We start from the raw sequence: 21,851 nt of genomic DNA on the forward strand, positions 1-21,851 counted from the left end.
TGCTAAGATAGAGTAAGGGAATGATTTTATGTACATATATATATATATATATATATATATATACATATATATTATGAATTGGAATTTTCCTACAAGCCACAAAGATGCTATATATATATTTACATACTTGATCGCTATCTGCAGCCTAGTCGATAGAGGGTAGATGACCATTAATTTGGACATGTGTTTGCCAAAGAGGCTCTTAAAGAATATGCTAACTTTTATGTAGCTTTCATAGATCGTCTCTGTATGAAATTTTAGATTGCGTTTCTTACAGATATCGGAACTTTAATTAGACATGATCTAAAATTATTAAAATTATATATAAAATTTATATGCAAAGAATTTGTGTTTCTCATCTTCAAATATCCACGTAAAATATGCAAAGAATATGTATGAGTATGAGTATAGCTATAGAAAGTATAGTTACAAATTTTATAGTGTCATCTGAAAACTATGTAATATAAGATCAAAGAAATTATAGATGGAAAAGAAAGTTATGTGATCGAGTCAATTTTACTAACATATTAAAAGTTTGCTCTGCCAAAGAAGTGTAAAATTTCAATCAACTAAACAAAAGGGCACAATTTCATCTGAATCTCATGATAGTCACAGATTTGATGCGAACTCTTTAACACATTTGCTAATGCTGTCAAGTGTTGAAATGTGATGCGAGCTCTGTTGGCAGCATCAAAGGCTATTTCTGTTCCATGTTTTTTTGTAGCTCAACTCGAATGTTTGATGTTTGACTGCGAAAACAATCTTTGGCACAATCTTAATTTGGATAAGTGCAGTCTTTCATAGCTGCAGCAGAGAAGTTCACACATATTTCAGATGCTAAATCGATGTTATTGGATAATGTTGTTGCCACATAAACTGCTCAAATGTGTGCGTGTGCGTAGATGTGTGGGTTGTGCTTAACACGCCATTGAACTGTTACGCAACAACAACATATGTGTGGCTAGCATTGGCCCCTTGGCCGCCTGCCCGCCTCGCCGACTGGACAAATCCCATTTGATGTTCACTCAGCAGAAAGGCAACGCCAATGAAGCATGCAAAAGGTATTTCTGTTTTCGTAGCGCCCCTCTTACTCCTACTCTCTCTATCTCTCTCTTTCTCTTTGTATCTCTGCCTCTCTCGTTTCCTGCGGCTGAGATTTTGGCTTTGTAACTCAAAATCGACAAGCAGCAACAAGGAGCAAATGTGCAAACATCATGAAAAAAAGCGCACGAAAAGAGAAGAACAAGAAAACCGCCCAAAAATAAAACAAGTAGCAACGAAGCCCAAAGACAAAGGCCATGTGGCTGATGTACAAGGCGCACAGTGGTTGAAAACCACTTAATAGACTATCAATTAGGGCAATTACAAAGTATTTTGTTGTGTCTTTGCTAAGTTGTGATTTTCCTGGATATTCTGTAATTTTAAAGAATTTTATGAATTTTGTAATTTCTATGAATTTTAGTTAAGGCATTTTGCTGTAATTAATATTTTCAGCTAGTAAAATTAATGCTTAAATTGAGCAATTTTTTAAGGCGCGAATCTTGGGGTGTAATGGTCATGGCCTGCTAAACATAGACTAAGCTATTAACTAATATAGTTAGAGCATTGCAGCTAGCTCTTTAGAGTTGAGAGAGTTAGTTGGCTGTGATGTGAATGATGTTGTTTAGGGCTATCTCTGAGGACCTGGCTGACACAAGTCAAGCATAAATCATAACAGATCTAGACAATGATTGTAAATGAGTAGCCCTAAGAATTTTTTAATTTGTGCAGCAAATAATTTAACGCTTCTGATTAAAGCTATAACATAGTATATTATATTGATCTTGTCAAAGTTGGAATACAGTATTCTATTTAACAGTATTTTAATGTATGGTTTAGCCTCTAAATATTAGAATTAATTAATAAATTTTTTTATTGATTATATTAATCTAATGTAATTTATGAACTTAGCTTGCAAAGTTTTAAAGTGGAACTGTAAAATTATTATATAACTTAAAATAGAGTGCGCTGGCTGTAGGCGTAGAAGATGAAAATATAAATGGGCACGAGGCATAAAAGTAGCTTTAACAAATTCTAAGAAATTTAAAAAAAAATAATTCATTATTTCAAGACAATATCTTCATCTAAGTAAGCTTCATCCAATATAATCAAATTTTTTGTCACTACTCGAAGCACTTCCTACAATGCCGTGCTTATCGTGTGCATCTTCAGTTTCGTTAAAACAAAAGAGCAACAGTTTTCCAGATCTCAGCTGTACGATGCAATTGTTGGCCAAAAATGTTTAATGAATACAAATGGAAGATGAATCAACAAAAGTTCAAGCTGCGCTGCAACCTGTCGGCATAAGTGAGGGATATGAGTAGAAACAAATCAAAAATAGAATATATAAAAATCTAGAGTGATGCTTTTTGAATACACCTCGTATACACATATGTATATAGATACATTTTCTATATATATATTGTAGTCTTTTTTGATTAATTAACCATAGATCTTTTGCTAAATCAGTCGACCAACCTTCTACTACTTTCTAACCACGGTGCAGCTGCGACCTATAGAAAAGTTTACGCCACACATTTCGTATTCGTGGGCTATTTTATTGAACTTTAATTCATTGTGCAGCAGAAACAGCCGCAGTAGCAGCAGCAGCAGCAACAGTCGAAATGTGGCGCATAAATTCTTTTTACTTAAGTTGCTACTTTGTGCGATTGCGATGTTAAATGTGCCTGGCGGATGCAGCCGATGTCCGCGCTTCCGCCTTTTTATTGTAAATACGCGTAAGCAGCTGGCAAAGCAGGAGCAGCAGCAGCGGCAGCAGGAGCAGGAGGCGCTGTAGCAGCAGCTGAAGCAGAAGCTGTTGCCCTTCAATACAATGTACATTGTACAATACATTGTCCATTGGGTCATAAAATGGCTTCCGGTTATGCTTGAAGTAAGATTAACTTGTCGTTTGCAATTTCTCTTTGATTTGTTTCGAAAAATCGAAATGGGGCGTCCCCAGCTAGGCGCGAGCGAAAGGTTGAATTGTTTTTTCTTCTTTTCTTTTTTTTTTGTTGTGTTGCCTGTTGCTAGTCTTCGGTTTCGCTTTCATCTTCCTCTCTAGACTTTAGTCCCAAAAAATATATTTATAGATCTTACTCGTTACTTGATTACTCGTTACTCCAGCAAATGAAGCGTGTGAGCTCTTCCTCAAAGAGTAAAAATAAAATTAATTTGATATAGCTTTAAAGTTTATTTTGGCTTGCAACAAGTTTGTTTGGCTTTAAACTTGCTAACAACAAACTTTACTCGCTGCAAGCGCTTGCCAAACTTCCAAATGTCCAAATGTTGCCAGAGTTGGATGCGGGGTATGTCGATGGAAGTGAAGCTTTTTTAGTGTTATGTCCAGGAATTATTCATGTTTGAATCGTTAAATAACTCATTGAACTATAAAGCTGACTTTTACGTTGCCGTAGTCGGAACTTTCTTGGGCACTACGTGTTACCAATTATGTACTATTACATGAAAGAAAATTACGTTACTCGTTACTTATTCAACTGTTACTTAGTCTTGCTGATTGCTGACCGTCGTATGTATAAGAGTTACTTTAAGATGCGATATTTTCACTTGTTATATATTTACTCGTTACTTGCTTACTCGTTAATGTCTCACTCGTTTCTTGTTTACTCGTTACTTTCCTTTACTCGTTATTCTTTACTTGCTTACTCGTTAACATGCATACTATCTGCTTGCTCTTCAAGTGATTCCCTATCGGTATTGTGGCATTACTATGTTGTACTCGTTGCAGTATAAGAAATTTCTTTCTCGTTACCTTAATACAAGAGTTTTATGGGTATGGAAGACAAAACTCTTCTATGAGCTTATTTACAGAGTATTTGCGACGTCGTTCAACCTGTTGCCTTCACGCTTCGCTCCACGCAGAGCCCTCGTAATTGTTGTATTCTTGTTGCTCGCCAATTCGTACAAATTGATTTACAACGATTCAGTTTACAAGCAGCTGCTAAACTGGAGCAGCCCATTTCGAGTCTCAGGTGTGAGTTTTATTTGTTCAGAAATTGTTTTATGTTTTTCCTTTCGCCTTTCGGTGCCGGCAACTGGCAAGCCTCCCATTTACAAAGTTGCCTGGACTCTAATTCGACTGCGGTTCATAGAAGTCTGCTTGGCTTTCACTTTCAAAAAGCACGTATAAAAGAAAAAGAGTGCATTAGAAGGCAGTGCCTGACTAGCAAATACCCTGAATTTCGTACAGAGCAAGCAACTGTAATCCATGTATGTAAGAAAAAGCTATGTACCTGAATTTTAATTTAAAATGAGCAAATTTAATTTGATCATCATATCGATTTTAATCGGTTTCTAGAAAAAAGTTATCGATCATGTAAAACTAATTTGATTTGAGTGTGCTATAGACGTAAGTATCTTATACATGCGGATAGACGAACGGACGAACAGACGGACATATCAACAGCGACTACCGATCAATAATTTATATACTTTCCATCATGCTGTGCTTCCATCTGCCTGTTACATACACTTATAAGACAATGTTATACCCAATTTACCATATCCAGATTATCTTATAGTAGAAAAGCTGAAATCTGGCGCAGGGCAGGGCAGACCACTATGCAATTAAGCCACGCAATCAGAATGCAAGATGAAGGCTTTGCTCTTCAAACAATGGCGACCCTCGTTGACAAAATGGCGGCCGCAAGCTGCAAAGCCAACAAATGCGTTGCATAACAGACGTCGGCTGTTGTTGCTGTTGGACTACACTTTTAGGTGCTTGTTGGCTCTGTGCAGCCTGTTTTTGTTAGCTAAAAGCGCCCGAATGGCCCTGCATTGCCCTGGCAACTGTCAGATCCAAGCTGTCGAAATAATTGACTGGCCCGTGAAAACGTTTCAGTGCAAGCTGGAAATTTGGCAAAAATCCCTTGTTTCAGCTTGATTGATTTTCATTGTATGAAAAACGCTTTGATGTGATTAACAATATCATATTATATTGCTTAGAGTTCAATTTAAGGCCTAAGTCAATTTCATAGCGTAAATCCTATAATGTTTTAATAGTAATAATTTGAATGTTTTTATTATGGATATCTTTATTCTTATTATTGGTATTCTTATTCGATTTTTTATTGTCATTGTCATTGTCATTGTCATTGTCATTGTCATTGTCATCATATATCTTATAGGACCATCTATAAATTGCACTTCTTTGATTCTTAGAAATAAATAAATAAACTATGCTAACTAATATGCCCCGCGTCACTTTGTGAATAGTGTAAATATAATGAATGAAAGCATGCTAAATTCTAATGACGAGCTAAATTAAAGCTGCTTCGCTTGAACTATAAATAATTCTTACGATTACTCTGGTTATATTTCTATTCCCCGAAAGCCATTGCAATGAAAAGCTCTCTAATATTATTTGGTAAATCGAATTCTTATATTTTTACTAAGCCTAATATACATTTTCAATTTTACAGTCTTTGTACTGTGTTTACTTGTCATCGAAGGTAACGGTCATAGGAGTGGAAATACCCGAGGACGTACGCGAAGTCTTACGATTATGGAGGAAGGAGAGTTGAAAGAAGTGAAGGCGGAGAGCTATTGTTGTTTCTGGATAAATCAGGATCATCCCGCTCTGTCCGACTCAGTTAACCAAAATACAACTTATCCGTTCGATTTCGTACTGAATGGCATACGCTTGTTACATACAAGTACAGTATCAATGGAAAGTGATGAATAGTTGAATAAAAATTGAAATTAGCTTGTCTGTTGAGGTCTTCGAGGTTCTGGCAGCACATAATGAATTTGACACTCTATAATCAGGTTTCAGCAAACCTCCTTCATTAGCAGCACGTGCTGGCTGTGAGATGGGCGCGTCTGCAGATCTCCTGCAAAGATGTAAACGTCAAAACTTGAACTTTTGCTTATTTGGTCATCAAAGTTGAAGTTGCTGCTGGACAGCAGGAGCTCCTCAGGAGCTGCTTAGCAGTAGGGTATGCCTCTTGTCTTTTCATTTACTTAGTTAATTAAATTCCATTGCTTTGGGCATTGGGACAGCAATGGGCAGCAGCTACAGGATGTGTTCTCAGCATATCCTGTTTGCACAACGTATTTCTTCATATCGTAGTTAAATAGTCCAATTGCCAAAGTCTGTTTGCATTTAATCTGGATTTTTCTCATGCTGCATTCGTTTTTGCTTCAGCAGCATCAGCAGCAGCAGCTTTCAAGTCCCATTGCATAATTCAGCTGGCTGGAACTTGTGTAATTTGCTGCTTCAATGCTTAATGAAAATCCTTGAAAGAGATTTAAAATGTTCCTTCAGTTGTTTGGCACCTATTTGAGCAAATAATCTCCAGCTTCATATGTTGGACCCGTAAAATTGCATTTAACTCTCAAATGGAAGCTTTACTTGAGATGCACTCAAGGTCTGAATGTGTATGCGTATGTGTGTTTTGTGCTGACTGCAGATAATTTGCAATTGAACCGAATTGAAAATGGCTTTAGCAGAACGATATGTTTGGCAGAGCAATAACGATGTATATCGATAGCCATTATCATTTGCATAGCTCAGCTATCTGGCTAATGTTTTGCCATATAGTTTGCACAAGAATCACATTTAAAACAAATAAAATGATATTTAACAAATATGTGCCTATTAAAACCAAATAGTGCTTCATATTCGATTTCATAGGACATCCACTTGGATCCAGGAAGTAAACACAAAATATCGATCTTTATGAGCTGACTTACAATGTGAGTTGACAATAAATGTACCATTAAGTACAATAGGTACAGCGGTACCAAAACACATAGGTACGCCTGTACCAACAGTTGGGCTTAAAGTCAATATAACGATCAACAGTAAATGATTTATTAAACTTAGTAGCGTCATATTGGTAAATAATGTTATAGACCGTTTATATTTACATTTTTATGATTCTGTTTAGTATCAATCCACAAAAAAACTAAGTCTGCAAAATATTTTTTTTTTATTTTTAAAATTTAGTCAAGACAAAAGATTAGTCCAGACATAAACCACTTAACGCAACGCGAGCAAAATTGCGTTGCTATCGATATCAGTGAGCACTTATCGTGAGCAGAGCTGCTTAACGATCGAACAGCTGCTTTGTAGGCTTAGTTTCGCGCGCGAATTTCGGCGAATTGGTTTTTGTGTTGCAGTTGTGTGAAATAAACAATTGTTTTGTTTTTATATTTAAGTGAAATTAAGTGTTTGTGCCTGTTTGAATCATGTCTGTACTATTGGCAGACATAGATGCCACCTGCGCAGCGCTGGGTGTAAGCGATGGTAAACGCTACCAAGCGGAGCCCGATGCAGCCGAGGGTTTAAAGGTAAATTAATAAATACATTGACTTGAGGTGAATAAGAAGACAATTATATTGACGTACATTATTTCAGCACTTGATTTGGATATTGCGCCGCGATCTAGACAATCATGAGTATCGGCGACACTTGGGACGTGCCAAGGTGCTGCAAACGGATCTCGTCTATATGCTGCCCGACTATGTGCAGGACGAGGAGCTGTCGGATCTATTGATACGTCTGCTGGTTATATTGACCAATCCGACATTGTTGCTGTATCGCGATGGCCCGCCAAATGATAATCATGGCAGAAAAGTGTTTCTTGAACTGATTGACATATTGCAGGGCTATAAAGTAGCCTTTGCTAAGGATAAAATCTGGGCGGCCTTGTTTGAAAAGCTTAAACAAGCATTGGAAATTGTAAGTTAAAGAACTTGTGAGACTTGATATAACACTGTATATAAATCTGTATGTTAATAAGCTAAAGAACCTGTACTAACGGAAAAACAGCAAGAATTATGAACACTAGCGCGACAAACTCGAGCGATAGCTCCAACAGCGACAGCGACACAGAAGAAGACGATTCCTTTGATAATAGATATTACACCTGTTTGGTTTGCATGCGTACAGCTCGTCTGCCACGGGTCACCTTTTGCGGCCATGTCTTCTGCACCGACTGCATTGGGAAATGGATCACCTGGCAAGGCAGCTTTGCCAAGTGTCCTTACTGTCAGTCGCGCGTCGGCAGCAATACGTTGATCACTGTGAGCTATGGCCGGAACGGACATCATGCATACGGCCGGTTTACACGATGCAAGTCGATTGCCCAGCATCGTCACTTTGCGGAAACTATTGCTATGTATGCCGCGGTGCCGGAGACGTCTATGTATTTGGGCGCGTACATTGAACGGCCGCCGGAGCTGATGCCGCGCATCAAACCGCTGCCGGAGCAACTGTTGCGTGATGTGTCCAAGTGTCAAATACGACGAACCTTTGTCATTGCTCCCATCTATCAGCGCCTTCTAATAGTGGTCATAATCTTTTATATGTATATCGTGTATCTAGATGCAGACGGCGCAACCTAAGAGGAATTCAACAGCTTTTCTCGTGCCATTCATCTATCTAGTTGCGATTGTTATTTAAATAGAATTTCCTCCTAAAGAACCTGCTGCTGTTGCCTTTGATATGTCGTTGCTGTCATTGTTAATTATACCAGTTAAATGAGGCTCAGGCAATTAACGTTCTCTGGCATTTGCACAACTATTTCTCTGTTATCTTTTATAGACCCTCACGACGACGAGCCTTACTATAACAGCGGTCGGCGGAAAAACTTTTTTAATGGCTCCTGCAGCTGCCAGCAGCGGATGAAGTTAGAAAATATTTTGCAAATGCCAGATGCTTGGGGTATTAACAATATGTTAAACAGTAGGTGCTCTTTGTAGTAAATGTATATGAAATACGGTCTTGAGCAGTATCTTCTTTATAGCTAAATGATTACTGATCTGGTGGGTCTAAAATGTCTATATGATATAGCTCCTTGACAGTTTGTAGCTTAACTATGTTTTCTGGATATACCTGAAATTTTGGTTATCTATGTAATGGAATTTTTCCTTAGATCTAAATATTTAGTAAATGAAATATTTACGTCTGATATGAAAATTTATTATGCTTTTGTTAATTGATGCCAACATTCAATTATGAGGGTTTTATTCATATATGATCTAAATGTTTCTTTAGTCAAATATTTAGATCAAATATGAACAAATCTTTTATTATCAATATATCAATATTTTTTTAATTAAATAGGTCAAATCTTGTATAGAGTATAATAATTACTGACTGTTAGAGCATTACATATTCGGTTTGCATCACTTTTTGTTTTGGCTTGTGTTTCTGGCACTGAGGCTGACTTCTGGACTTCTTTCCCTGAGCTTGCTTTGTGTGTTTCATAACTAATTTGAACTTCATTTACTATCTGTTTTTCATCTATGGCTAAAAGCCATTCAGCTAGATATTTTTTCTGCTCTCTCTATCTCTCTCATAACCCTTGATAAGCAACAAGGCGAGTTTTTAAATTTAGCTGCCCTTTGAAGTTGGTTCGACAAAACGTGTTCAAAATGCGAAAATGTTCAAAATGAAATTTAATTTCGTTGCAAAATCATACGAAATCAAATCGACGCCGAAAACTTTTTAGCTTGACGCCAAAGCAAAACCGCAACAAGTCGAATTTAATAAACAGTCTTCGGCACAGAGAAGAAAATAACACAAAAAAGAAAAAAAATGAAAATAAGTGAAAAGGGAAATGCGTGAGGGAAAGCGCCAGCAGGCACCTTCAAATCAAACGCAACGAAATCTGTGGTTTTTCTAGGCGTCATCCACATGCTGACTGTCACAGTGGGTGCAAACCACAAACTCACAAATACCAGCAACAACAACTGCAAATTTCTGTTTACAATTTGTAGTATTTTGTGTGGATGAATATGTCTGAGCATGAAATGTTTTCAATTGCTAAATTGTTGCCAACAAAAAAAAAAAACGGAAAATAGAAATGAATACACAATGAATTTACCGAGAAAAAAAAGAAGAAAAGTAAGAATCAGCAAATGAAAAACTCCCACACATTTTAGCCAGCGGCTGGCCCTTAAGTAGACCCAGCAGATGGAAGATTGCGTTTAGACTTTTGTGTAAGAGAGAAAAAGGAAATAGAAAAATCATTTGACTTGCATCTTTAATGCCGAATAACAGAGGAGAAAAACTTTTCAGTCCAAGAACTTTTTAATTGACACTATAGAAGGAAAAATGCTCTTGGAAACTTAACTATACTTATTGCTTGATGAATTCTCAGAGTTTCTTTAGTTTTCTTTTAGTTTCTTCTTTTTCCGCTGCTAATAGTTGTAGCATATGTAAGTCGTTATGTATTTAGCAGGTATCCGATATTGTTTATTTATAGAGCACAAAAATTTGAAGAAAGCCTTAAGCTAGCTGTGCTGCTATGATCATATATTCTGGCTTCGGCTGTCCTGCCTTACAAGCCAACTGCCATTTGTTTCTCAGGAATTTGCTTAATTCTCGAAAGAAACTCGAAATGCCGTCAGGCAGATTAGTCGATTTCAATTTATATAAATTAAATAAAAAATTCAAAGTTGTCAAGAATCAAATAACAAGACTTCAGACACAAGAGAAACTGGCTTAAGAATATGAAAACAGATTGAGCAAATCAAATCACATTTTTATTTCCTTAGATTCTTTAATGTGGACTCTCTACTAATACGTATGTACATAAGTCTAACATTATCAACAGCTGAGTCAAGTTTTTAAATTATATTTAACTTTTTCTTGACCACACCAAAAGGTAGTCCTGGGCTAGAGAGAGATTCTAGAGAGTTTAAGAGGAGTTTTGTTATTTAGAAAAAATGAAATAGGTTGAAAACTATATTATAGCTGCATTATTTTATGTTGCACTGTTGGTCGCTTTAATGAGCGAAGCCTATTATTTAGAATTTTTAAATATCTTATAAATAGTTTCTCACGTTATAGTAGCATAGAGCAAAAGTGTTTTACTTATGTTTCTATACTCGATCGTTTGACATTCCTCAATGCTCCCCCGCAGTCCACTAAACATCGTCAGAGCAACACAACAATTTAACAATAAACATTATTGTTTATTAAAGTTCTCATTTCAAAACGTTTATAGATCTTTCTATAGATCTATATATCACACATGGCAATGGCTAGTTCTCTATAGAAATACATTTTTATAAGTCATATATGAGCTATATTGTTACAGGCAAATGGTCAGTAATACAACAATTGTTCTTATTCTCATATTTTTGGCATTTATAATAAACAAAACTGAAAAGTACAAATTTTGCCACTGGTCACTTAGCGACTTTCATTGGCAATTATCGAGCATTGATGGGGTTCAATTTTATTACTAACTGCACAAAAATGTTGCTGATGCTGTATAATCGTAGCTGCAACATGGCAACAAACACACATACGCACACACCGACACACTCTGGCACACACTCACACCCTTGGCCCTGCCCTTGTGCGCTGCTTGTGCGGGCAGAGCGAAATAAATTCATTTAAAGCCGATTGAATCGACATTCATAACACTCCGGGGAGCAATTCCAAAGGATTTTCATGGTGCTGCGCAGCCAGCGAAAGAGTCGCCAGAGGATTTCTTTAGATTTTTATACCCAAGTTCTTTTTTTCTCATTTTTTCTGTATTTTTTAGCGAATGTTTTTTTTTAGGTTAAATGCTAGCGAATTTCTGTCTCTGCAGCTGCCTGATCCAGTTCCAGTTGCTGTTGTTGTTGATAATGAATGTGTGGGTGGGTGGTTGGGTTGGTTTTGGTTTTGGTTTGGTTTGGATTTGACTGCCGTTGGCTGTTGGTTGCCCGGGCTGACTTTTTATGCTTTACTTCCTTATTTGCGTGGCTTCGACTTGCACGCTTTGATGTATGCGGCATGGTGTGGCAGTCAAGTGGACAGCCACGGGGCGACACGGAGACGTGGCCAGGGGCTTGCTGCTGTCGTTGTTGCGTAGGGTAACCGAAAGCGGAAGTCATTATTAACTTTGGCCTTTGTGTAAGGCGCTGGGTTGGAGCTTTTCGGTAGCTGTGTCCATGTAGACATGTAGGAACAGGAACAGGAGCAGGAGGAGGAGAAGGAGTCGCAGTCACAGCTGGCTTGTAGGCACAAAAGCCGCATTAGTTGTATTTATTTGTAAGTCAGCAGCAGTAACTGCCGCTGCCGCTGCCGCTGCCGCTGCTGCCGCTACTGTTCGTCGTCCGGACCGACGAAAATTGATTTCAACTTGACTTTGTTGTGGTAGCATCGCTTCGACTCGGCTGCGCTGCTGCTCATCTCGGGGCCCCCTATTTCGGGGCATCCGTTTTACAGTCGAGCTACATAAATTTGCAATTTAATTTAATTTAATTTCATTTGATTATTTTAAGTTGACTCGCGGGATTTGCTGCTTAGATTCTAACACTGGGATTTGCCGCAAGACATTCTTTTTATTATTTTGACTTTTAATGTGCGTCCCCCTCTCTTGCCTCTCTTGCCTCAACCGCAGGCCTTTGCCATACGCAGCGAGGAGCAGAATTTGTTGATTGAACGCATCCTGGTCCTGGTACGCAATGTGCTTCAAGTGCCGGCCAATCCGGAGGCCGAGTGTCGGGCGGATAACGATGCCAGTCTTCATGATCAGGTCATTTGGGCGCTGCATCAAACGGGCATGCTCGACCTGGTGCTCTTCATAGTCTCCTCGCCGGATGAGGAACAATTTCATTTGCACGGACTCGAAATCATTTGCCTACTCTATCGCGAGCAGGTGAGTCGCATTGGCCATTGCTTTTTGCATGCGCTGAGCTCTCTCCTCATTTGCAGAGCGCCGAATCCTTGGCGGATGCTTCGCTCCAGCGCAGCCTCAGCGAGAAGCAGCGAGATCAACAGGAACTGCTCGCCGCCCGTCGTCGCGAGAATGCTCGACGCCAGGCGCGCCCGCCGCCGGGTCGTCACTCACGCTTCGGCGGCACCTATGTCATACGTAACATGAAATCCGTATCGGATCGCGACATCATTTGCCATCAGCCGCTGCAGCGCGTCGCGGCCATGGACTTTGATCGCGAGAAGCAGGCGCAGAAGCGCTCGCATCGTCACATCAAAGAGGAGGCGCAGGTGACGCGACGTAGCGCATTTACTGTCAGGTAAAATATTATTAATTTATGTGTCTATCCTGTATCTATCTATATATATGTAGAAACATAAATATGGCTTTTAGAAGAAAGAAAATCAAATTAAAATTCTCAATTTTATTTCTTTGCTTTGTATCAATGAAAATTTTGGTAAAAATTTTAATTTTTTCTCAATCTGAAATATATAATAGTGTGGTGCTATTATTTATTTATTTATATCTTTAATTTACAATATAATTATTGATTTTAAAATGTCTATATTTTTAAATATTTAAAAATTAAGTTTTTAGTCTATAAAAAGTGAAATGTTAGTCTGCTCTCATAACATTAGCTTCTGACTAAATATCATCTAGCCTTACTATATTTAAGCACTGGCATAAAACCATTTCAGTTTCGCCTCATTTTTCACACTTGAAGATGAATGCAGTAAGAAAAAGTTAGCATCTTAACTTTTAAACTTTGCGCTTGGGTTTGTTTACCCGGTAAATCAATCAGGCAGTCAGTCACTGAGTCAGCAAAAAGAGTCTTCTGTGTGTGTGCATGTATTTGGATGAAGATTGGACAATATCTTGCACTTACTAGCCTCCATTTGTCTGCGGCAGCTTCCTGCACTTTAGCTGTTGCCTATTGTGCGCAGCTATGGATGTTGTCTGCCATTAGCATCGGAATTGTTATGGTTCGACTGGCAGGCCACATTCCGGTCATTGATTTTCGATTTTACGCTGCAGTCAGAGCCGAGCGAGCGCATAAAATAATATTCAATAATAAATGAAGGCATTTCCTTTTAGACAACTCGCACCCAATGGCTGCCTTTCCTTATAGAATCAGCCAAACGATATTGGCTGCTGGGCTGCTGGGCTGCCTGGCTTGTTGGCTTGCCTCGGCTCTGGTTGTGGCTGAGTGGGCTAAGCGAAACAAAGACGTGGCCATTTTCGAGGCGCCGGTTGGCCAACGTCTTTGCTATCGCCGTACTCCCTAATGGCTACCAGGTGCAGCTATTTTATGATTTTCTGTGAACCAACAAACTACTTAAAGGATATGCGCCAACGTTGCCAAGGATAACCGGAGTTGCTTGGGTTTCGGCTTCAGCAAAATGCATTTGCCATTATACTCTATTACACAGCAGAGTTGTTAAACTTGATTACCCGATTTGGCTAATAGATTTTAATTTAAATATTTAAATAAGGTTAAGCTTCCTTCCCTTCAAGTCTTTTTTGACAAAAAAAGCAAGAAAAATAATTATTTTTAATTAAGTCAACATAATTTATAGATGTATCAAGATAGTTACTTTTAATTACTGTTAAAAAATACTAAAGTTTTAATTAAATATTCAATCATAATTAGGTCGTTAATTACAGAGTAATTATTTAATAATTAAGTTATGGCTTTTAATAGTTATGAATTTAATTATCATTTAATTACTGAGAATTGAAATTAATTAAATTTTTCTAAATTAACAATTTTATTTATATGTACATTTAATTATCATATAATTACTTAGCAATTAAGTTCTGAAAATAGTAATTTAAGTATTTAACTGATTAATTTATTATATAATTATTTCTTACTATTTAAATAGTTACTAAAAAACCTAATTAAAGTAATTAAAAGTAATTATTAAGTAATTTCCCCTTTACCTGCCCTAGCAAACTTTACCATTCTTTAGAGCATCGTCACTTCGACTATTGTTAACTGCAGTTCGCAGTTGTTGTTGCGATTTGTCGTCCGGCAACCATAAAATGCCGAGCTAAGATAAAAATACAGCAATGGCAGCGTAATCTTGGTGGCGCCACAGCAACGACACCATCGAAGTAAAGCTCTGAGCTCTGCTGCCCATAGCAAATGTGCAAGCATTTTCCGCAATGTGGGCCAACACTTTTGCTTGTTAGCCTGGCCTAGCTGGCTGGCTGGCTGGCTAGCTAGCTGGCTGGCAGCTGACTTCTGCTGTTTGCTGGCCTGTTTTATGGCCCGTTCGTTGTTGGCAAATCCAAATCAGCTTGGTAGCCATAAATTGCAGCTCCGTCGGCGTGGCGGCGACTGTGATTAGACAACTCGCTGGCCAAAAGAGCCCCATCAATAAGTTGGCCACCGCAAAGAGATTGGCCATCTATGCATTTGGCCAGCATTTGATGCACTTGCCAAAGCACGTGCCCAAAGCAGCCGGCAAAGTTCATCAATGTCACGTGTCGACCCTCGACATGCAATAAGCAATAAGCCGCCAGGCGGCTACATTTTTTTGCCTTCACTATTTTTGCTTTTGTGTTTTTCTTTTCCTGCATTAATCTGCAACGACTGCGTTGCCTTTGGCCTGCGGCTGGCAGCTGCCTGCGCCTGAGCCTGAACTGCAGAGATTCGGAGATGAATGCTTCTGCTGGGAGCTGCCTCCTATCCGGCTTGCTTTACTTAAATAAATTGGCCTGCGAAAATTTATTGCATAAACGCTGCCAATTGCCGTTTGTTATGTACAAGGACTTGTCAATGCCGACACTGAAAAAAAATTAGCATCATTTGAATGAGACTCTAAAGTAAGTTTAATGCTGCCTGTGGTAGCTTTTTATAGCTTGATATATTGGTGTTTTGTGTTAAGTAGAGTTTAAAAATAAAAAAAAAAAGAATTTAATCAGATCAAAAATTCTAAAAATAAAATGAGATAAAGAATTAAAATAAATATAAAAAAATTAATAAAAATAATTGTAAAATTATTAATAATAAATAATTAAAATGAAAAATATATAGAAAATGGATATTTTATAAAAATAGAATCAATTTAAAATTAAAATTTTTTTTGTTTAAATATATAATTACATATATTACATTAAAAAAGATTTTGTCAAATATTTATAAAGACATCCGAAATTATAACTGTAAAAAATTTGAAAATTTATAATAATATTTAAGCTTAAAACATTTAGAATATTTTTAATTTTTTCTAAATTTCCGAATAGAGAAGAATATGATCAAACTATTAAACTACTTTAAGCTTTTTAAAAGATTTTTTTTAATATTCAAATTTTTGTTAAGTCCATTATGAATGAATGAATAGAAAAAAGCTGATTTTAAATTAAATGAGAACCAAATAGACTAGGCCAAGCAGGGCTAAGATTTGCTGTTACGTGTAGTCTATATAGTTGTATTTGTATGTGTATGTGTGGCACTGGCAGTGGCATTCAATCAATATTATTGTGGTATAATCATTTTTCATTCGATTCTCTGCTCTCTCACCGCTTTGCCAACTATCCATTGCAGATTGTGCCTGCGCGAATATTGCATTGAGGTGCTGCGCTCCGCTTACAATACGCTCGTGCGGCAGGTGCGACGTGTCCTGGAACGCAATGCCGGCTCGTCGAGTCACGATGACTCTTATCTATTGTGGGCCATACGATTTTTCATGGAGTTCAATCGTTTGAGTGGTCTACAATTGCAGCTAGTCAGGTAAGTGTGTGCGTGCGAGTGTGTGTGTGTGTGTGTTTGTGACTTACATTTGCCAATGTCAAACGCCAGCAAATATCTCGGTTACATATAAGCTGTGCCTGACTAAAGCGTTCAAATTAATTGCCAATGATTTTGATAATGCCCATAAACCAAAGACATGGACATTGTATGTAGAAGAGAGGGAGAGATAGTTCTGATGACTTTGATGAATGAGCCAAGCTGCATCCACTCTCTAATGAAAACCCAACCAACTGGTCAACTTCAAAACGTTCGCGTCAGCAAATATGCAAATCTTTTGGATGAACTTTCTATGGGTTGGCTTTTAATCAAATTACTTTGCACACACTTTGCCCTACATGCAGCTGATTTTTATTTGCTCGGGTCCAACTCAATTTATTATTTTCTAACACAGTTGCCCAACAATGAAAGTGTTGAGCTATAAACTGAAGCTGTTTTAGTCTGGAACAACTGAGAGGGTGGAACAAAATGAAGGACTTGCTCAACACATGGCTGGGAAGAAATTGCAGAAAGAGCGGGAGAAGAAGAGAAGGAGAGAGAATGGTAGAGGGAAAAGGGGACAGAGAGAGAGAGAGAGAGAGACAGTAAAAAGAGAGACAGTAATAGAGAGAGTAAAAGGAAGAGAGCGATAAAAAGAGTAAGAGAGAGAGAGACAGAAAGAGAGAGTAAAAGGGAGAAAGAGAGTAAAAAGAGGGTTTAAAAATAGAGATAGGAAGAGAAACAGAGAGAGAGAGGAATTGAGAAAGAAAAGGAAAGAGTGAGAGGAATATAGGTGTAGTACAAGAAAGCTCAAGGGATAGAATGATGGAGAAAGTGAGACACAAAAAAAGAGGTATATATAGAGATAGAGTAAGTGAGATACTGAAAAAGAAAGTGATATATAGAGATAGAGAAAAATATAGTTATAGAAAGTGATATATAAAGATATAGATATATATAAAGATATATAGATATATATATATATATAGAGAAAAGACAGAAAAATAGCGAGAGAAACGAGAGAGTTAGAGAGGAATATAATGAGTGTAGGAGGAAAAGAAGGAGAGCGAAAAATGGAGAAAGGGAAGAGTGTGAAATATGTAGAGATAAAAAAAAGAAATAGAGAGAAGCCTATATAATTTATATAACTAGTAAACATTTCATCTTTTAATTGTTCCCGAAAAATAATGTCACAGTATACAAAAATAACAGTGTTTTCTGAACCTGTACAAAGTTTGTTCAAAACGAACAGCACACGCAGCTTCCAGATTGAGTCACTCATATTACAGCCAAGCTGCTCAATCCCGTACGCTCAAGCTTTAAAATTTACTCAAGCTCAGCTTCTCAGCACACGAATCGGAATCAGATTTTTCAATTACTCAAAGTATAAATGGCAATATGCTTGGACTTCCGATAAATTGCCTAATAAATATTTTCCTAACCCACAGTTGGAAAAGCGAAAAGAATTTTAACATGTTGCAGTTTGTGGCCCCAAAACAATTTCCATGTGGCGCAATTCGCATTTCGATGAGAATCGAAATTGTTTCAGTTGAAGTAGAAGTTGAAAATTTGACATTGCTTTGGCCACAGAACAATTTTCCTGTCATTTTGTTGGATTACTTTGGGGGCGGACAAACAGAGAACAAGCGACAAGCAGAAATCAAAATCATGACGACAATCGCTGACCTATCACACTTTACAGCTGCGTGGGTGCTAACAAATGCCGCCCCTTACAATTCTTTACCCTCTTATATATATATATATATATATTTTATTTTTAGCTATATATGTGTTTAGTCTAATTGTCGCTTGAGTTTGAAGCATTTCGCTGGTCACTCGCCTTGGCTTTGGTTCATTGTTGTTGGGCACTTTATTGTTATACAGCTTTGCTGTTAATAAAATTTTGCTGTCATCTGCTCACTCTTTCACTCACTTGTTCGCTTTCTCTCTCTCTGGCTCGGCTGGCCAATGCTCGTGGTGCTGTGTGGTGGGAAATTTCTTTAAAATTGTTTTGGTTACTTTCAAATTAGTTTCTGAATGACAACAATGAAGCTTTGCAAAAATGTTGTCATTCCGTTGCTGCAAACTTTTCTCAACCCGCCTCAAAAAAAAAAAAAAAAAAGAAAACGAAGCAGCTAAAAGTACCGCCGCACTATTCAAAGTTTTTGCTGCTGCTATTTTTCATTTTTACCATTCCTTATACTGCTCTACGCCTGTATATGTATATAGCTGTATATATATACTATATGTTCTTGTCGGCCGCCTAAAACTTTCTGTTTATTTCCACAAATGCAATTTGCCGCTGCCGGCTGCGCGCTGCCTTAGCCAACTGAGTTTATCGTCTGTCATTTTCTACTGATTTTTCGCTATATATAAAAAGCACAGTGAATGACCGTTAAAGTGGCCAAAACTTGTGTGTACTCCCTCCACTCGCAACAACTACAGAAAAATAAGGAATTGCATTCATAATAAAAAGTGAAATCGAGTTTGCAGTTTTGTTTAGGCTTTGCCGCTGACCTCACATTTTCTGAAAAGTTTTTGTTGCCAAGAGTTTTCTTTTACGAAGCATAAACCATAAAATTATTGTGGGACAGCAACTTAGATTTATAGTGTTCTCGGATTATTTTAAATAGGTGTTTTTAGCTAATTTAGTTTAGTTTTACAGAATCTATTATATTTATAAAAATTTTATAAAAACTTTATACTGAAATATTTTTATTTAAATATTTTTTTATTCATCTTTTTTTAGCCTATCCATATGTTTAAAATAATCGATAGCTATTCCCCTTTTAATGTTATCGATTACAAACGTTATCGACTTTCAGTTATTAAACTATATATCGCACGTCCTTAGAGCTATATTCATTAAATTTTAGTCTTCGTTTTCTGTATATTTTATACATTTTTGCTTTTTAACATATTTAAAAAAAATTTAATTTAATTCAAATGAAGCTCAGTCGCACATATACCCAATATATGAAAGAGTTTGCATTTTTATTGAGCTCTCTAGAATATGTAGATCAAATGCTGAAAATTTCGTTGAAATTTGATATTCAACAAATAGTTTTGCTCTCTGTATATAGTTAGTTCTATTACACAAACTAAATTATAGACAGGAAAATTTATTTAGTTTGGCTGTGGAAAAACTGAAGTTGACATGCGCTTTATATGCATAATTAGCTTAGGCAATTAAGTTTGATTCTGATAAAGTTTGAATAGTGGAAAAAATAAAAATAAAATGCGCAGCTGTTGCCGAGTCTGCGATTGCTGCATTTGCGCCTTTTCATTTAACAATTTTATTGATTTTATAATTTATTTATTTGCTTTTAGTATGAGCTGAGCTGCAGCTGGCTGCTGTCGTCCACTGTAATTAATTTGATTTTAATGCCTTTTCGAGTGTTTGCCCGTCTTCTGCAATTGTGAACAAACTTTAATGACCGTCGCAGCAGACGTCGCGTTGCTAATTTTGCCAATTTGCAGGCAACTGCAGCCGCAACATTTGCAACAACATCGACAACAACAACAACATTATGCGGCTTGTGGCGACGCCCACTCGGGCTGCCACTCATTTTGCTGCGCTACTTAAAAATTAATTTTGTTAATGAGTTTTTCACGGTACTTCAACTTGCAACCGGCAACTGGCAACTAGAAACTGCCAGCCTGCAACGTGCAACAAGGCAAACTATTTACCTGCTTAGCTCTGATGGTGCTGCTGCTCTGTCCACTTCAATTCACAATTCGAATTCGTTGGGAGGACTTTAAGACAAGACCCCTTTGTTTTTCCCCATTTTATGTATTTTATTTACACATGAAACCCAACGACATTAACTTAAAGGGGTATATTAGTTGTGTGCCAGTGCATGTAACAGACAGAAGCTCGAGACAGCTGTCTAACTGTGGAGTTTGGCAAGTACTAAAGCTCTAAAGAGTTAAGTTTCTTAAATATATTGATTAATATTTAGATTTTCCTCTTAAAGTAGAGACATTAAATTGTGCATTCAGACTTTCCTTATAACTACTCTGTTTGCCTACCTGAAAAAAGTCTTAGGAACTACCTTGAACTATCTTCCATATGCACAAAGCTAGAATGGCTAAATTCCGTTCTTTGCTGGGCTTAGGCTATCAGCTAGTCAGCCACTCTCGACTAGCGTATTTGACTTTATTTCTTTTCTTTTATATATATATTATTTCTACCACATTTTGCAGTGAATCGCTGAGCGTGCAATGTTTCCACTGGGTACTGACACGCATGCAACATGACATGGACATGATTCTGTGCGACAAGAAGCAGGCGCGTCTCTGGGCCAAGCGACTGCATGTGGCCCTTTTGGTAAGTAAATGCTGTGCAAGCTAAGCTTCCATCTCGGTTGAGTGTGTAACTGTGTGTGTGTGTTGTTTGCCTTTGCTTATGTAAGTGCACTTTGCAAAATCTGAAACGCTTCTCTTGAATCAAGGCTTAAAGCTTAAGCCAACTCCAACTGGCAACTGGCAACTGGCAACTGCTTCTGCTACCTCCATGTAATCCCCATGTTGTGCCAATTGAAGCCGAAATCCTTGAATCTTAATAATATTTTATATAAGCTGCAGATTATAATGCACGCTTAACCCCTTACGAAATTTCTATTCTCTCTTCAAATATTTCCATATATTTTTCTATAAATAATAAATGAACATGGCAAGATTTTATGAAGTGCTTACAATGCTTAAATGTTGAAGAGTAGCAAATAAAGCCTTGTAGAAGAATTTATATTAATTTGATTGCTTCGACATACTAACAAGAAATTCGCGGATTTTGATAAGTATTTCTAGTTATGCTATGTTAGTAGTCAAGGAAGTCTGTCCGACCTATTGGAAAAAAGGATTACACAAGTTTTTGATCTGCTTTTTGATACTACTTATTAATTTGAAACTTCTTAAAGTTATGTTTGAAATCAAATAAATTTTCTTCATTAAACATTAATGCTTGCTATGACAGCTATATGATATAGTGATTCCCATTACCCTAGGTAATGTTCTAGATAGATATAATTATTATTTTCAAATGGCCTAAAAATGCTTTAGAACTGCATAAACTGAACTTTCTGCATTATTTTCGTCTGCATGTTACAAGAGCTGTCTTGGAAAGGGAGCCACTTCAATCGGGACCTTAATCACATTTCTTACGTTTCAAAAAACAAACTATGAAGCATCCAGAAAACACAGTATCGATTCATTTGATTGAGTTCTCCTGAAAAAATTGTCCTTAATATGTCAATCAAATTAAACGAAACATGAGCAAAGTCCCCACTGCATCTTTGACTATAGTTTTCTCTGATCTAGCTAAACAACACCTAATTTCTTACGAAGAAATAATCAAATGAGTCAATTCATGAAAAGCCTCAACCAAATTTGAA

At 37.3% G+C, this 21,851-nt stretch overlaps 2 protein-coding genes across 2 annotated transcripts in view; both read left to right on the forward strand.

Annotated features, from left to right (window-relative positions):
- Nucleotides 1-7,156: 7,156 nt before the first annotated feature.
- The window catches only part of LOC111594627 (protein timeless homolog), a 51,306-nt gene continuing 36,611 nt past the window's right edge, over nt 7,157-21,851 (forward strand). Inside the window, exons 1-6 of the mRNA XM_030224912.1 lie at nt 7,157-7,353; nt 7,421-7,744; nt 12,408-12,665; nt 12,722-13,041; nt 16,276-16,461; nt 20,665-20,788. Of these exons, the coding sequence (XP_030080772.1) occupies nt 7,252-7,353; nt 7,421-7,744; nt 12,408-12,665; nt 12,722-13,041; nt 16,276-16,461; nt 20,665-20,788 (1,314 nt within the window). The 5' untranslated portion in view covers nt 7,157-7,251. The remainder of the gene's footprint in view (nt 7,354-7,420; nt 7,745-12,407; nt 12,666-12,721; nt 13,042-16,275; nt 16,462-20,664; nt 20,789-21,851) is intronic.
- Nucleotides 7,749-8,485, forward strand: LOC111594629 (E3 ubiquitin-protein ligase RNF170). Its single transcript, XM_030224913.1, has one exon. The coding sequence runs from the start codon at nt 7,843-7,845 to the stop codon at nt 8,407-8,409; it is 567 nt and encodes a 188-aa protein (XP_030080773.1). The 5' UTR covers nt 7,749-7,842; the 3' UTR covers nt 8,410-8,485.

This window comes from Drosophila hydei, unplaced genomic scaffold, assembly GCF_003285905.1.
Source record: "Drosophila hydei strain 15085-1641.00,03,60 unplaced genomic scaffold, DhydRS2 tig00008119-arrow-pilon, whole genome shotgun sequence".
NCBI classification, from domain to species: Eukaryota; Metazoa; Arthropoda; class Insecta; order Diptera; family Drosophilidae; genus Drosophila; species Drosophila hydei.